General features: G+C 38.3%; 1 protein-coding gene across 23 annotated transcripts in view; it reads right to left on the reverse strand.

Moving 5' to 3' along the window:
- The window catches only part of SVIL (supervillin), a 136,194-nt gene that overhangs the window by 35,744 nt on the left and 82,959 nt on the right, over nt 1-17,491 (reverse strand). For 10 of the 23 annotated variants that reach the window (XM_064505847.1, XM_064505846.1, XM_064505843.1 and 7 more), the window contains 11 exons: nt 13,918-14,001; nt 11,089-12,006; nt 10,591-10,761; nt 9,897-9,931; nt 8,717-8,778; nt 8,218-8,357; nt 7,365-7,460; nt 5,870-6,122; nt 4,379-4,402; nt 2,799-3,285; nt 998-1,217 (listed from right to left, as the gene is read on the reverse strand). In XM_064505847.1, the coding sequence (XP_064361917.1) occupies nt 998-1,217; nt 2,799-3,285; nt 4,379-4,402; nt 5,870-6,122; nt 7,365-7,460; nt 8,218-8,357; nt 8,717-8,778; nt 9,897-9,931; nt 10,591-10,761; nt 11,089-12,006; nt 13,918-14,001 (2,490 nt within the window). The remainder of the gene's footprint in view (nt 1-997; nt 1,218-2,798; nt 3,286-4,378; nt 4,403-5,869; nt 6,123-7,364; nt 7,461-8,217; nt 8,358-8,716; nt 8,779-9,896; nt 9,932-10,590; nt 10,762-11,088; nt 12,007-13,917; nt 14,002-17,491) is intronic. The other 13 variants (XM_064505853.1, XM_064505836.1, XM_064505854.1 and 10 more) reach the window with 10 other exon arrangements.

A 17,491-nucleotide genomic window follows, 5' to 3' on the forward strand; every position in this document is an offset into this window, starting at 1 on the left:
CACATGTGTCCTAGAAATATGTGAATTTAAGAATGAGGCTTTGGACTCTTGTTTAAAAAAGGTGGGTTGCAGTTCCTAATACTGCATCTACCTGATGAAAGTGACAGAATACTTTCACATAGTGAAAGTTTAAGCAAGCAGCTATTTTTAATTATCAATTCTATTTCCATTGGAGAAAAACTGACAAAAGAATAGGCCCACATGTCAACCTGAAGCAAGTGATCATAATTCTACTCACTGGACTGCTACCCGATTCCCTTGTAGTTTGGGCCCGAGTTTTTGCTTTCAAAGTTTTAATTAAATTAGAATGACATTTACAAGTACTACTGAAGCTATTGCTGTCATGTCCAACCGTGAACCCCTACTGTCTGCACAAGCACAGAACACTTAAATTTTATTTCAAATTAGAATGATCTTGGGTTGGAAAAAATATTTCTAACACTTCCACAAATTTGTCCAACTTATTACCCTTTGAAATCTATGCAGTGAGTTTTCAGAAGTCAAAACGGCAAACATAAAGTAAGGTGGGAAACATCAGAGTCAATCCCTAAACTCCCTGTACTGAGCCTATTAAAAAGAGACTACTCCCCATAGAATAGTAAAGCTGCAGCTATTAAAAAATAAAAATAAAAACAATAAAAAAATCACATTATAACTGCTGTAATTGAAAACAGAGCCTGAGGAATTTTATTAAGTATATTAGTACAAATGTAACTATAATATGTATTTTTACTACTTTCATTTTCTGAACCACTTATTGGTTATTCAGGTGGCTCTTTCAAAATCAGATTACCACATTTCTTTGAACAGTAATTCACCATCTGCCTTGTAAGCATGTCAGACAGATCAGCTGCATGTTTCTGGTGTTAGTATTTGACATCTAATGAAGTCTAATGATCACCACTCAGCTTTTTCAGAAACAGATTTAAAGCTCCTTTTATACCATCACTCTAAGTGTATTTATAGAGATAATTTCAAAAAAGTGAGATCTAATTACCTTTCCTTAATTGACATTGTTTTGCTGGAATTATCAAGGACGTCCTCAGCTGTTTGCGCTTTGTTCTCTCCAACAGAAGACATCTCACAGGGATTCCTATAAAATTTTCCTTCTAATTGTTCAGAGAGCTCCTGCAGTCTACAGGATGCCACAGCTGCTGTTTGTGAAACCATCCTCAATGCTGATGTGCTGGTGAGCTCAGAAGTAGACTCAACATGGTCTGCCCATTCAAAAGAGAAGTAAGGAATTAACACTTAGTGCTATTAATCAAATATATTAACTCCAAAGAAGTAAATCCGTTTTTTTAACATTCAAATCACATATCATCCTAACAGACAAAAAATTTCTGGCTGAGCTAGAGTACAAAGAAGTATCGTTCAGTAATAGCCACTGCAAAGACTGGCTGTTTTTGACTAAGTTCACAGGAAACCAGAGAGTATCATGTTCAATACAAAATTCCGAACTTCATACAGACCAAGCACAAACTCCTGCTCCTGTCATCACAACAGGAAAATGAATGGATGGAAGAAAAGGAGAGGTGACCAAAAAGAAGGGAAAGAGAAGCAGATACAAAGTTTAAAAAAGAAATTAACTTGTAGGTAAAGCAGCTTAACGCATAAGTAGCGTGTTGGCAGAATATTTAACAATTTAACACAGTTCTTATTTTCTAAGAGGGCTTATTTATTTATTTTTAAATTCAGCAATAAAAATGCAGGAAAATGTGCCTTTATGAAAGATGAATCGAACATTACAGGGTTATCCTTAAGTGAATACAGGTTACCTTCATTTTTCTTTCTGAAATTTTACAACCACAACATAGGTCTAATGCGCAGCTGCTCCTATGTTATCCCTGTCTCTGCCTCCCCCCAGTCACAGAAGTTTAATCGGATAGAATGCACACTGCTTTTGAGAAATACAGACAGATCTATACCTTCCTCCCTGCTCCTTTTCTGTGACAATTTAACCTTAACATAAATTAACTACAGAGGATGAAAGCAAAAAAATGTTTCAAGGACCATAGGGTACTCTGGTACTGCACCCCATCATAATAAAACAGAAAACAATACAAAAGCCTTCTAAGCTCAAGAGAATGGAAGGCTTTGTGCAATAACTAAGTTCACTAATAATCACTAAGATTATTTCCAAAGCATTTTAAATAAAGGTGGGTGAGTTTACTTCATCTAAACTTGAATTACACTGTGGGTATAGAAATAACTGCTTTGAGAATGACTTGGTTTAAATTTTGTCACAACACTGAAGAGGAAATATAGCAGCCATGAAAAATTCATAATCTGAGAATCATCTATTATTAACTACATATGTACATTTGTAGTTAATGCATAATATAACTATATATACACAAGAAGGTAACAATTAAAAGCAAATCCAGACACTTTACTCAGAACAGTAATTTCAGCTTGTTCAGCATTTTGAAGAACAGGGGGAAGAGAAGAAGGGGTAAATCTTAACTCCAGCACACAATATGACCTCCTACTGTGTAAGGGAAATTTGAATAAAAATGAGCCATCTTTAAAAGAACAAGTAAGAAAAAAACCTATACTTGCATAACTTAAGATTCCATAGGTCTATCTCTACCTTTATCAAGAGTGATTATTTTTTCTTTAACACTGTTTAATGCTTGAAACGCCAAGATGTTTGAAACTAAAAAGACCACTGCTGTCTGCTGATCTTTACTACACTAAAAGCAAGTCTGCATCTCTTTGCAAAGTCTTGCTTTTCATTACACTCTCCAAATCCGTCTTTTCTTGAAAGGAATATTCTTCTTTGACTTCTCACTTACCCTGCACACTAGTATCAAATTCCTTCTGTTCAAGAGACTGAAAAAGTGCTTGTGGACTAAACAGTTCCATACTGCCCTTCCTCAGGAAGCTGTATGTTGTCTCTTTATGGTAGTCCCCTGCTTTTTCAGGAACAGGATGTGTGGTTTCTTCCTCAAAGGAGCTGTACTTTGTAATTTCATTAGCTTCATGTGCTAGAAACCTCTTTCTCTCTTCTTCATGCTTCTTTGACGCTCTTTTGCTTTCTAGCGCTTCCATTGAGGGCTGCCACTGTTCTGACTTCAGCGTGCGTTTCCCTGAAGAGTCCGCGTTTTCTGCTGGGGGGTGGAATCTCAGATCAGCTTTTGGGGCAGTGCTCACGCCTCCATCGCTCACTGGCTTTGCATGCAGGTCTCCAGCGTACAGCGGAGAAACAGCAGAGGCCATTGTCGAAACTGATGTTACAACTGCAGCTGACAGGGGAGTAAGTTTTCCGCTTTCATTTTGCACCTATGAACAACAACAAATAAAAATAACACTTGAAGAATGCTGAAATCATCAGTTCCCCCAAACAGTCTATCATGTAAGTTCTTCAGGGCAAGATATGTGCTTCTATATGAAGAGAGCTCTATAAATACACACCAGAAACAGATGAGGGTATCAGCAATGCCCCCATAATTTGGCAGCAGATTGGATGGTTCCACCCAAGGAAGAAACAACTGCACATGAACAGCAACATCTTTAGTAACAAAGAATGTATGTGTAGCATGCTATACCACCTTGTGTCAAACTCCATGAAAAGGTTTATACTGACATGGCAGTGCACAGCACTGGGCAAAGGAATTAGTTCAGGTTCCAGACACAGGATGACAGGCCATGTGCCCAGGCTAATCAACTCTGCATCTCAGCAGGGCTAATCAGCTTTGGCACAGCTCTGCTCTGATATGGTTATGCAGCTTCCAGCTTTGGAGCTAGCTCAGCACCAGAGAGAAACTCCACTCTGTGTTGTCTTACATTGGGAAGACCTTCATGACAGTTTGGCCATGTAAATCACCTTCACGCAGGACTGTTAATCTAAAACTTGCAAACATCAAACATTTGCTGCCTCACACATCTTTGAGCAGCACACAGTATTTGAATTCTAAGTAGTATTAAAAAACCAAACCAAACCACACACTTCAAATTTGCTTTGCTGGCTGCTACAGGGGAACAACGATTTTCTACTCTTCTAGCACAATAATTTTAAAGTTTTCTTAGAGAAAGTTAAGATTCCAAATTTTTCTGAAATACAGAGCTTGGCTTTGTCTTCTCAAAGAAGCAAAAAGGCTGCGCAAGGGATTGCCAAACATGCCTTCATACAAATCAGGATGGGCTTTTTGTTTGTTTGTTTTTTGTTTTTCTTAAACTGCAGGGCTAGTGAACAGCATGCAAGAGCAATAGAAAAAATCCCAGAAGCGGGAGCAAATCAACTGTAAACTGAAGATGCACATGCAAATTCCATAAAACGTGGACAAAACATTTATACATTAAACAAAACGGAAAGCAGAACACAGACTATTACACTAGCTCAAAGATTCCAGAGAAAGGTAAAGAAAATAGTTACCAGTTTACTCTTGTTCCATCGCATCTATCAGAATTAGAGATGTAGAGGAGATCAGCAAAGGCATTTTAGCTTTGGTTAATAGATATTTACATTTGCAATTACTCATTTTGGTAACATACTCCTAGTTATCTACTTTGATAGCTTTTTCCTTTGTTTCTTCCCAGAAAAACTGTAACCAAATCCCAACACTCCAAACGCACATTTCACTACAGAAAGTCTTTTTGCAAATACATTCCCATCCTACTCTGTTCAGAGGTGACTCTTTTGCTAGGGTCAGAAAGAAATGACAAATTATACTTCCTCTGTGTATCCTTGCTTGATGTGCAAGCTCATCCTGCAAAAGCCTGACAGACTAATGTGACTATCACTGGCTTCGCTCCCATCTGTTTCAACACATTTCTGTTAATCACTTTCCTGGCCCCAAAACAAGCCAGTGACACAGCCACTAAAGATTCTAGGCTATAACAGTAGGTGGCATGTGGAAAATGAATGGAAATAAGATTCTTGAAGTCTTATTAAAATAAATATGCCAAATATTTACTACCACTTCATGCTTAAGTAAATTAAGGAGAATTATATCTGTGCAGCTTTGCACCAGTATCAAAGAAATCCTGCCTTCTCACACACAATTCTACTGCTGTACGGAAAATGTATTATCATGAATGGAGCACACGGTAAGAGAAGGGTAGAACCTTCCTAACACCCTGATTCAGTTCCCTAGAAATAGAACGTGAACTGGAGCTGTGTTTCACAATTAAAGTAGTTTGCCTTATAAAGCTGTAATACTAAGGGACCGATGTTTCTGCTGCTGTAAACGTCAGCTTTGAAAGACTATTGCTTGCCTATTTTATGCTTGAACTTTACTAAGAAGGCATTCCTTTGCTGTTCCAATAATATGAAGGATTACAGAATGGGAAAGGAAGATCAATTCCACTGCACAAATTAAATCAACTGTGAATTTCAGAAATTCACAAGAAATTCTGCTTTTGAATAAAAGGTTTCCATGTCCCCTTCTAGAAGAAAGGGGCAGAATAACATCCTGATTAATAATAGAAATATACAATGCTTTCAGGAAAGTGTCATAAAGATGCACATGGCAAAGCTCCAAAATTCCCCCAAAATATACATAAACCACAATGATGTGTGTCACAGTTTTTATCCTTTTGGTTAGGAAATTTCTTTTAGAAGACAAGCAATAGTCCACAGGAAGCAACAGACACTATGAAAGGTACAACATCGGGAAGACAATATATCCTTAAATTACTTAAAAAGGAAAAACACATCAATGAAACACGAACATTTTAGAGGATGTTGTTCCTCAATGTCAGAAGACTGCTTCCTGAGAAGCTTTTTCCTGTGAGTATGTCATGACCCCAGTATGTAGCTCAGAGCAAAGGAAAGGCCAGCTGTTACGCCATTTTACACTGAAGATATTTTCTCCATTAGAAAGAAAAAAATAAAATAAAATGAAGCAGAGAAGTTTACACTTACCTGCTCAACTTCTCCAAGAGTGACTGGCTGAGTCTGGTAACGAGCGTTCATTCTCCTGTGCCTAATGTCTCCTCGACTCCTTGTGGAGATGGCCCTGGACACTGGTTGAGACAGTTTGTTAAACAAAGCCATCTTTTCTGCCAAACTTAAGGTAGAAGAATCTGGTTCTTCAGACTGATCTTGACCCATTGCCTCTTTGGCTGCTCTTATCTCCTCTTTAGCTAAAATTTTTTGGTGTGCTGATGCCTGCAAGCTGAAGAAACAGAACTGGAAATGAGTTTTTAAAAACCTCGTAACAACTTTAATTTCAACTTGACAGAGGCAGAAGAACTGCACATGAAGCATAACAATAGCCAATGTAATATAGCAGCTTAGGTGGTTATGCAGTGGTTCAACATTGGCATGATGAATTCTAATTCAACAGCTGAAGATTTAAAGAAAGTTAAATTTTCATTCACAAATTCATCTGATTAGGACACAACAGTTTTTTGAAAGGGGAACTCAAGATTGAAGACAAACTTTTCAGACCAATCACTTTATACAAAATACAGAGCTACAGAGACACATTTAAGATGCCTCTTGTAGAACCAACACCTGCCCTACAGTGCAATTTATGTAAAACTCAATTTATTAGAAATAATTGGTGGAGCATACAAAATAAGGACAATTAAAAGACGGATTTAAATTCCAAGTTAGTACTGCTTTTAAGTTAGCATAAACTGTAATTCCCCTTATAATTTAAAGTGGAGCAAAATTCAGGGTTACTTTTGTTTTGAGTTACTTGCAGTAACTCAACAATAAAAAACAATTTAAATATACTGCACTAATTTTAAAGGTAGTTTGACCAATGCTGAAGGCAAACACGTTCATTCATAAAAGCTATAACTGCATTTGTCTCTACAACAATATATTTTATTCACCTCTAGCTAAATTTAGCCACATTTATGGAATTAGCATTCTTTTCTTTTTCCTGACATGCTCTCTTTGCTAAAATTCGCTCTCACTCAGAACAGGCAAACAGTATTCTGCGTTTTTACCTACAGGTGGTGCAATTTCTTATCTTTCCTTTAATTTTGCAAGTTAAAAAAAATATATGTAGAGACAGACAAAGAGGATATGTACTACTTGTGAAATCAAGCACCCAGCTTTGGTATTTTCATGTCAAGATAACATTACTGTATTAAAAAAAAAAACAGAAGAGCAAAGAGGGTTCTGCTAGGGTTGCTCACATGCAAGTTCATTTCTTTCATATAGAAAAAGAATATGCTCTAGAACAGTTAAGTGTGATTAGAAAGGTTCTAAACCAGATGCTTGACAACAAAAAGCTGTAATGATTTATCATGCAGACATAAATGAAGCTGACAAATACGTTTTAAATATTCTTGAAACGAGTATCAACTTGACACATTGAAACGGCATTCAAGATTTTAAAGATGCATCTGCTACCGAGGAATCTTGTGCTCCATGTAACATGCATGTTTATCCCCCCCAGTACCTGATAGGTTGTACAGTGCTCTTAACTACAGTGGGACTAGGTACTCTTGTCACTACTGTGTGGGTATTCACAGAACGTGAAGCAGGGGTAGGTTCACTTTAAAGAATTGCCAAGGGAAGGAAAATTCACAGGGAGAGAGAAGAAAAAAGCATTAAGAAAAGCAATACATTAAGTGTTAACTACAGAAAAGACCAAAACCAAAAAAACAAAACAAAGAACAGCAATGATTTATAATTAACTGAGTTATCTGCTGTGAACTTTGCAAAATAACTTCAAATACTTTGAAAGAACTTAAAACCTAGAGGAGCAAACAGGTCGTCTCTCGAGATTGCTTGTTATCCGTAACATAAACCATCTTTTAGCAGATGAATAGGTGAACATTCTTGTTTTATTTTCCCCAACAATTATTTGTTTTATTTTCTTTCCCCCCACAGAAAAATTACATGATATATGACCAGAGTGCAAGAAACGAATTTTCAGAAGTCCACCTGAGATTTCAGTATAAAAGGTTTTCCCCAATACAAATACATTCCATAACAAGTTATGCAATTTCCTCAATGCAAAATATCTTTTTCATTTGGGATACAAACCTATGTTATGATTGATCCCTTTTCCTAATCTACAGCTCCACAAACTTTCTGCCAGATTACCGTTCATACAATTTATCCTTTACTGTTCCCTTTACTTCTAAAAAAGGAATTCACTATAGCTTCTCCTGTGGTTCTAAAGGAAGGTGGCCCTTAACAATAAACTTCTTCCTTGATACAAAGTTGTAAATGCTACATATATAAAACTTATTCCCACGTTTAAAAGCAAGCTCCAGAGTTGGAGCTAATGCGTGAATAAGACTTACGTAGCTGCAATGACCACCTCCTCACTGGTAATTGGTTGTGTGTGCGATCTGTCCTGCAAACGCCGCAGCCTTCTCTCTACTGCTGAATTCCTTGTAGGTGGTTTAGGAATATTTTTTGCATCGAATGATTTTTCCATTTCCTAAGAGCACATATGTCCTAATTAAAACCCTAGAAGAAAAGTTACTAAAACAGTAATTTCTTTTCAGCTTTCTTGGATGCAAAAGTATCAGATTTCCTGAATGTCCATCTCTGAATTAGAAGCAGGATATAATTGCACAGTAAGTACCATGGAGTTAAAAATAACTACACATTTGAACTGCACAAATGATATTCTCGAAAGACTGCTTTAAAGCAACAGGTCTACTATGTTGATAGGAGAGATGAAGTTATATAACTTGGACTTGACTAACTGCATTATGCTTCATTCTAATGCACTTAGGGTTTTTCAGCATTTTGTTTATGAAATGTTTAACCGAGTCTTCTACTAAGAAAACTTACTTTAAAAAGTAGCCTCTTTGCAGCTACGCTTAGCTTGGCTCGGTCATCCATTTTTTCTTCATCTACAAAGAGGGGGAAAAAAAAAGAGGTTGAACGTAATGAATCAAGCTCACGTTAAGCACAAGGTTTTATGAATTGCAATTTCTGGACTCCTCAAAAAAACAAAAAGATTTTTCTATGAGGAAAAGCATCACCAGCAAATAAATCGACTGTTACTTCCTTTTAATGAAAGAAATATCACCAAAAATATTGTGTAGACTTTCCTCCAGTGCAATACATGTAAATGCAAGTAAAATTCTGAGCAGGATTCAAGAATAAAACTTTTCTTCTAGACAGTTGTGTGTCTTTAGTTATCCAAATAACCTTCTATGAATAATCAGCAAACTTATACTGGTCTATGATATCACATGGACTAAGAAAATATATGTAGACTGAAAGACCAACCACTATCCTAAGGTGTAGTAGTCATCCTGCTGAATATAACATTTATTTTCTACCAGTTGAACAGACAAGATAGTCTCTCCTGAAAGTTGATTATTCTGATTATCATTTTGTTTCCTCATTTTTCAAAGGTTCAACTGGTATCCTTAGCAGCTAAATTCGGCCTCCCCTAAATCTAAGAACCAGCCTCTCAAAGCTGCAGAGAATATCAGCTTTCAAATAACACAAGGCATAAAAGTCTAAATTTAGCTGCTCACAAGATTAGCTTCTTAATTTGTGCCAGACTTGCCATGAGTGAAAAGAGGGAAAGAAGCAAAATGGTGGACTAAATTATATAATTTAATATCCAGTGTCTTGCAAGTTCATTGGCTAGAAAATACTTGACCAATATCAGCCTCCCACTATAGTAAAGGCTTTTTTAATCATTTGTCTTAGATCACTGATTAAAAAGTGTATTTTAGCACCAATTAGCTCATTTACAGTCTAAATCCAATAAAAATTATGCTAAAACCCATCAAACAATCTTCCCCCACCAAGTAGTGAGGAAGCCACAACAGACTCAAATGGAATTTGAAGTTAAGTCTGTCCTAGGCATGGCCCAAGAAAGAGTGGTACTTCAAATGTCATAGGTATTGATATTTATTTTCTTGTGGACTTTGTTTGCATTAGCAAACACCTCGTCAGTAAAAAACACAAATTTGCTCCCATTTCTTCTTTAGCAAACAGCATAGCAACATACCTTCAGCAGCTAGCATTTCTGGACTCAAAATTGACCTAGTGAAAAATTATCAAACAGAAAGAAGTTAGTTGGAAATGAGACAGCAAAAATGAGATTCAAATGGCATCTGAAGTAGCAAGACTTCAAAATTCTTAAGAATAGGAAAGCCATGTCTATTTTTCAAGTTTCAACAGTTTCCACTTATGACATCCTTTAATAAAGCAGAAAGGCAAGCAACTGCAGCCAAACTTAAATAAAGGAAAATGATTTCCAGGTCATCTTGCAGAAGATAACAGTCTAAGATTTGCTGCCAGCTCTTTTAATATAAAATGTGTAGCTTTGGTTGTTTACAGAAAAAGTAAATGATAAAGCAGAGTAAATGGAAAGGAATCTTTTTATATAAAAACAGACAAAAGCATTTATGATTAGAAAGAACCAAAGCAGCTATAATACTTTACGATGATTCACTGTTCACCATTTTTCATTGGTGGTGGAGGGGCATTAACAACAAACTGACTTTTTTGTTGTTTTTTTTTTAAAGAAGCTGCACACCCAAGTTAATTGGAATTTAATCCTTTAACAAATATTTCATTATTTTTAAAGAGAAACAATAACCTTGTAAAGTGTTTTGTCTATCAAACGATAAAATTCTCTTCACCAGCTTGTCCAGGTTTACCTGACCAAGAACGTTACACAGAGCCACATACATGCCTACCTATCTGTCTCCTTTCGTTCTGCTGATGTTATAGGCTGAGTTTTAAATCTCTCAGAAGTCTTTCTATTTTCACCAGGAGAAAAATAGCGCCTCGGCCTTCGTGGCCCTCTTTCACGGTCAGCATTGGCAGACAAAGCGCTACCTGACGTTGACACCTCAAACCGAGATTCTCTTTTAAGCCACATGATAGAAATGGCATAGAAAAGAAAACAGAAGAGAAGTAAAGCATAGATGTAAGCATCTCCACAATTTACTACACACCACTCTGCATGCTCCTCCGGTACCATGCACAGACGTAGCCATTCCAGCTACCCCACATTGCAACTTGCACTAGCAAGCGGAAGCACAAAAGCAGGATTCAAACCAGCTCAGCCTCCAATACACACTGGTGAGAGCTAAGCTGTGTGCTTTAAGTGCCGAACACAACTGACGTTGAGTGTGTGTCATTTTGCTAAGGACGTGCAAGTGTCACACAAAAATGTTTGAAATGTCACCTACAGTTCCATTTTCTTGTTGGCATTAGCAGTTTCCAGGAAGACATTACGGAGCTGGGCAACAGAGACTTTTGTGTCAACCATGCCAATCTCACCATTTGGCGCATTTGCTTCTGCACTCTTACACTCTGTCTCCTTTCTTGGAACAAACTCCTTACTTTTAAAAGCCTCAAGCTTAGAAGCCACAGTATAGTCAGACATCGAGCGAGTCAGGACTTTATGCTTTGCTGTTGACACTTTCCGAGTAGGACCTTTTGCCTTGGCAGGCTGCGATACAGACCCGCTCTGAATGTACATAACTGCTTCACTCCTTTCTATGTTCTCAGGGGTCTTGAGCTGCTGCTCCGGCGCCTGCCTCTTCTGGCACTCCAGCTCTCTCTGACCTTCCGAGTTACCCTTTGGCTTGCTTGCGAAAGAGGAACTCCCCACAGGGGCATCCAAGTCTCCTCCTCCAAAGAGGCCTTCCTGGCTCTTCCCTTGCTTGCGAATCTCGGATGGCAAAATTGGTCTTCTGCCTTTGGAAGCCTGTTCACCCTCCAAGAAGTTTTCTTCATCAGGCTTTGCTCCATAATCTCGTGCCTCTCCCTTTTCATTCTCTGATGCAGTGGCAGCTGATGATTTTGTTAGGAGGCTGATACTGTCTGGTAGGAGAAGGCTGCTAACAGAGATGTTTTCTGGTTCTTCTGTTGCCATCAGCTGAGCTGTGTGAGCAACGCCAGCAGGCTGAATATAGCCATGTATCGGTTGGCGGACTGAACTGATGGGCTGATTTACGACCCTATCAAAGGTAGATGCTTCTGTCTGAAGAGGCATGTAGTGAGCTGGCACTGGATGGGATTTTCTCTGAGATAGTGTGTCTGTGACAAGTTCAGGGCTTCCACGAGCACTTTCCTCTTTCACCAGTTTCTCTCTAACTTTTACTCTTTAAGAAAGAAAAAGGATTAAAGCTGTGAACAACAATACCCAATTTGGGAAGGAACACAGACACCTACTGTGGGTACAGACAGCAAGATCATATGAAAAGAAAACGCAAACAGTATACAAAAGAAAGCAATATTCTGATGCAATCCCTTCCTCCCCCCTAAATCTTAGCAGAAACATTGCTCAAACGGATTTAAGTGATTCACAGGCCCTTGAACATGCACGACTCTTGAGAAGGTGACTGAGCAAGCTTGGGAAACATACAGCACTTTCCTGTTAGGTCACAGCGGTGTGTGTCAAACAGCACATACCCATAGTCTCAAACAAAAGCAAACAAACAAAAGCCTGCTTTTGATACACTGTTGGGTTCAGCCTGTAATGCCAATTCATGATCATGTATTAAGATTTCTGAGGGTGTCTAAAAATTGGGCAGCTTACAGCCTATTGATATTTTGGGAAGGAAGAAAGAAGGGGATTAGGAAACAGTTTAGCATCTCCACCTAGCCCTACAGAAGCTTTTTCACAGGTTTACTTGTTTCACATGATACACACACAAAAAAATCTAAAGTGTTACCTGCAGTGTAACCCATTTTACGTAAGTGAGAAAGAAGGTTGAAGCGCAAGCCTTAAAACTTTGAGTGAAACTATGGCATGTCTGTTCAGAGGGCTCCAAGGGGAGAATGTGTTATGTTTTCAAACAATGTTTCCGCACATTCTAACACGCAAAATTCACAGTAATGTACAAAAAAAGCTACCTTACTGCAGTATATTTTCTAGAAGCACCTTTGAACTTGTGTTGCATGCATGCAAAATACAGAGCCATACTCCACCTTTACATACCCCAATAACGGCAGTCAAGCACATGCACCTGGAGGCAGCCTTTGGTCTATAATTAGACCTGTACTTAAGCTCTCTAGCATAATTTTAAAGCCACACGAAGTGTTCAGACAGCTTACGAGGCAAGCACTTGTAAATATCACAATACATAATATTGAAAATGAAAACCCTTTACTTCATCCCCTCCCAAATGGGGATCAAAACCAATTTTAACTCTGAGGAATGGCAGAAACTAAAGTACAAAACTAGCTCTTCAGTGGAAAACAAGTAATCCGGGTGAAAGTACGTGTAATTCTAGGCTTGCTGCCAACAGACTTTTTGAAGTTTACATTATAAAAAAACCAAGATTTAGCAAAAGGGCAAATGAGTGTCTAAAGAGATAATTCAGGATATCCAGAGTTATCTGAAACACCACCCTTTCTAATATTTTGGTGTTTCTTATCTCCAAGGACTGCTGCATTTATCAGGGAAACTTCTCAGAGTTACGTAGGCACAGAAAAGTGCACTGGGCCTGAAAAAGTGATTCTTTGAAGTATTATGCACGTATCAAGCATTCTGCAGAACATTCACACTGATGTAAGGGAATCTTCCCCGCAGTGCTTCTCCTGATGGGCTAAGTGTACATGTTACCAAACTGGGAAAAAGCAGCTGCCTGTAGCCCTGATCAAGATCTTGCTTTAGTTTAAAATTACATTTTTACTTCTCTTACACTGTCCCCTTTGGAATTCAAGTGTTAATTACACGGAATGCTAAGATATAATTGGTTTGTAGTATAAAAATCTGTTTGTTTGCAGAGCGTGAGATAAGAAGCTGCAGAAATTAGCCAAAACTGGTATAATAGCTGTGAAAAAAGTTAGAGGCATTTATACTTCTTCACCAAAAGACCAGTTATAAGTCAGAATAAAAGCAGATGCTTCAGAAAAGTTTCAGAAGCTGTTTATCCACCAGAAACAACACTTTCTAACGCGCTGCTGTTAAAGGAAAATAAGAGGCAAAGTGTTAAATGATGACAGGGAAAAGGGGAAGAAAGGGCAGGTTCATAGTTCATTAGCCACACAGCTACACTTTATGATACCTGGAGGGCCAGCTGATAAGTGAAGGTGTGTCCCCTTCCGAATCTTTCTGAAGGAACCACTCAGGTTTTGCTTTCCCTGCACTACTACAGAAAACAGAACTTCAGATAGTTTCTGAGAAGACGTCAACACATGCTCACTCTCTTCCCACCCCACTCCTCCACCTCAAAACAATTTTTTTTATTAGTCATTTACAGAGAATTACAGTTCATGAAAATAAAAGTACACCATATTAATCAAATTGCAAGGGGATGAACTTAGAAACCAACTTCCATCTCATTTCCACAAATATCTGGAAAGTTTTCCCAACGTGAAGTATTTTGTAAAGGTAAGTTTACCAAGTGTACGCTGTCCAGAATCTGAAAAGCGAAATGGCAAAAGTAACATCCTCCAGCTGTTTTGTCATCGCAGACCAATTTCAAGGGCGCACGTAACACCACCACTTACGCTCCACCCAACCCACTCCTGTCACCTGGGGCCCGTAAGGGCTGACAGGGGCCAAAACAAAGTAGTAATACAAACTTAATGAAGTTAGAAATTCAGATGGTGGTATCATACTTCCCAAGAAACTCGCCGGGGCAGCTGGAAGCACTCTCCCCAGACATACGCTGTGCCACTGGATCACCAGGGAAACTCAAAACTTAACAAAGAAACCCCCAGCTCCATCTGGTTTTCTTAACTCCAAAATGGAAACAGAAAACAAACAAAACCATAAAAGCACTACAAACTTATAACAGCCCTTACGGAAACGCTGCATGCAGACTACCCTGCATACTTTCTCAAAAGCTCTTCTAATGCCCACCTTAATTTACAGTCCCTCAGCAACAGCAGATGACGCCAAATACGCCCAGGCCTGTAACCGCAGGCTGTCAGGCTGCACTAGCGTTCGCAAACAAACTGCGTGAGAAGGACGACAGGCTGCTTTCGCCTCCCCACGGCAAGCTCGGAAACAACTCCTCACATTACAACAAAGCCCTTCGGAAGGAAAATCCCACCTTAACAGCTGAGCTGAGCTCCAGATCATTTGCTTCAATATTTTTTAGCTGGCCTTTAATAAGATCAACCAAATAAAAGGGCCCAAGAACATTAAGGCAAACTGATTTGCAGAAAATGCACTGTTAATTTTGAGACCTCACTCACAATTGTCACCTTATCCAAATCAAGTCTGTTACGAAAGTCAACCACTGGCTGCTAAAACAACTTCTGTTTTTCCTCTCCAACAGTCCTTGAAGGAATTCACCAAACAGGAGACAAAAACCTTCCACACAAGTTGGTCCAGTAGCTTAAATCGCTTTGAAGCGAGCAAACTTCCATTCTCTTAATGTGTACTTTGGCACATTTTATAGTGGGCACGAGCAGCAGTTATTTGTACTTGACCATTCATCCTTTGAAGAGAGCAGGCAGAAGAAAGGCAAGCCATGTTTTGCATTTAGAGTTAATCAGCCACTTCAGCAGCAAAATGCAGACAGTGTCAAACGACATCTTCTCAGCACTTTTTTTTTTTTTTTCGTCTTCTCAATGACAGATAACAGGATTAATTATTAAATCTTCTTAGGACTGAAGGCACAAGGATTTCATATGTATTCCAAAGCAAGCTGCGTTGTTTTCTTATTTGAGCTTAGCAAACTTACATTTAGCAAAAACAGTTTTGCAAGATCTATAATGTGAAATGGATTTCAAAATGGCAGCCATCTGGGGAGCTGGCTTTAACCAGCGTTTTCCTTGTGCAAATGGCTCTGTAGGACATGACCACCTACTAACTTTGAACAGCCTGCATGGAAATAGGTAACAGCTTCTTTGCCATTCAGAAACCATCACAAGTATTTCTGAGAGATCATTTTTAAATCTCTGAATATTACACCCGTGAGTACACCCTACCACAGGAAGCTGTCCGGGTATTAAAACAAAAATGGCCTTTTGGCAACTTGGCCCTTAAAATACCACTTAATGTCTACACAGGTATCCAAACAACAGACCAAATCCCCAGTTTAAGCTCTTGGCTGATGTAAGAAACTACATCACATCTTGGTGATTGCAGATGGTTTTCTTTAAAAGATATGAAAGACAGTAATTGTGAGAAACTTGTTGTACCCAAATGTTGACCTAACTCTCATCCAGAAAGAATCTGAAATTGGTAATGATGCAATTGGCAATTTGTGGCAAGTTATGACTTCTGCTTGCTGCTTTTGCCCCAGTCTATCATTTGTTAGCATAGAGCTACTGCAGAGCAGACAAGTAAAAATTACCCTTGTAACCAGGGTTACAAGTCACCTGAATAACAGAAAGCTATGACAAAATTATTAAAAAAGCTACCTCCAGTGTGTCTTATTCAATAAACTGAAACAAAAAAGGCAGCTAAGTACATCTCAGTAGTTTACAGGCACTGTAAACTGGCAAATTTATAAATCTACCAGATTGTTAGCCTTTGACATGGAAGGTGGCTTGCACATTCAAAATTTAAGGTGTGCTTATATCACCTAATAAAGAAGCTTGTAATTGTTTAGTGACATTCAAATGAAAAAAAATAAACAAGTTTTGTGATTATGATGGAAAGGACAAAGAAATCAAGTCAAGGTAACTTGTTTCTGAACTCATTCTTTCTATGAAAATAGAAAGTCTGTGAAATGAATAGATAGTCTGTGAAATGTGTAAACTGTTCAGCTTATGCTGCTTCATTTCAGTTGCTCAGAAACAGTCAGCACCGCTCTGCATGATAGAGACCTGTTGACAACGAAGGGCTCACTACGTTATACAATTTTTTTTTTAATCTGCTACACTAACATAACTTCTCTTTACAGTGATTATTTTTCATATATTTACTTAGAAATTAAAGAATTACACTTAAAAAAATACTTTGGGGGAGTTGTTAGTTGAGTCTTATTTTCAGTTACCATAACATTTTGATACTCTGTTTTTATGGTGCAATTTTAAAGCAAAAATGAATTCCCTCCCCTGCCCTGAAGAATCAGGTTACCCTATTACTGCATTTTATTTCTCGAATCTGAAGTAATTTAGCACACCGCAAGGGAGGCTACATTTTGCAAATTCAGCATGGAATTTTAACCCTCCCCTCTCCCCCTTCATACATGTACCCTGATGTTATCTGGAAGATTAACCATCACAGTTCAAAAGGGTTTTACGCTTTCACAGCAGGAAAGTAAATCAACTATTGTTTCAACTGACCCAAGACACACTTCGGCTTTTAAGTCGAGACCTCTGTTTTATTTTGGCAGAAGCTGTCATGAAGCTATTCAAGTCTTCATTGAAAAATAACTTGCCCCTACTTGGAACCCCCTTCCTCCTCCCAAACAATTACAGGATAGAGAGGGAGGAGAAAAGAAAAAAAAAGTTAAAGGGCTGCTATAACAGGTAATGAAAAAAGAAGCACATTTAGAACCATAACTACTCCCATTTCTAGTTTACACAAATATCTCAGACGTATTTCTCCCCAGAGGGCCTAATTTTAGCATAAATCCTGTAAATATAAGAGAAACTCAAGCACTTATTTAATAATAGAAATACACACTTACTTCTTCGCATCAAAAATACTAATTCAGAGCCAGCCAACCCAAAGTA

The sequence above is a fragment of the Dromaius novaehollandiae genome, chromosome 2 (assembly GCF_036370855.1).
Source record: "Dromaius novaehollandiae isolate bDroNov1 chromosome 2, bDroNov1.hap1, whole genome shotgun sequence".
Lineage (NCBI taxonomy): Eukaryota > Metazoa > Chordata > Aves > Casuariiformes > Dromaiidae > Dromaius > Dromaius novaehollandiae.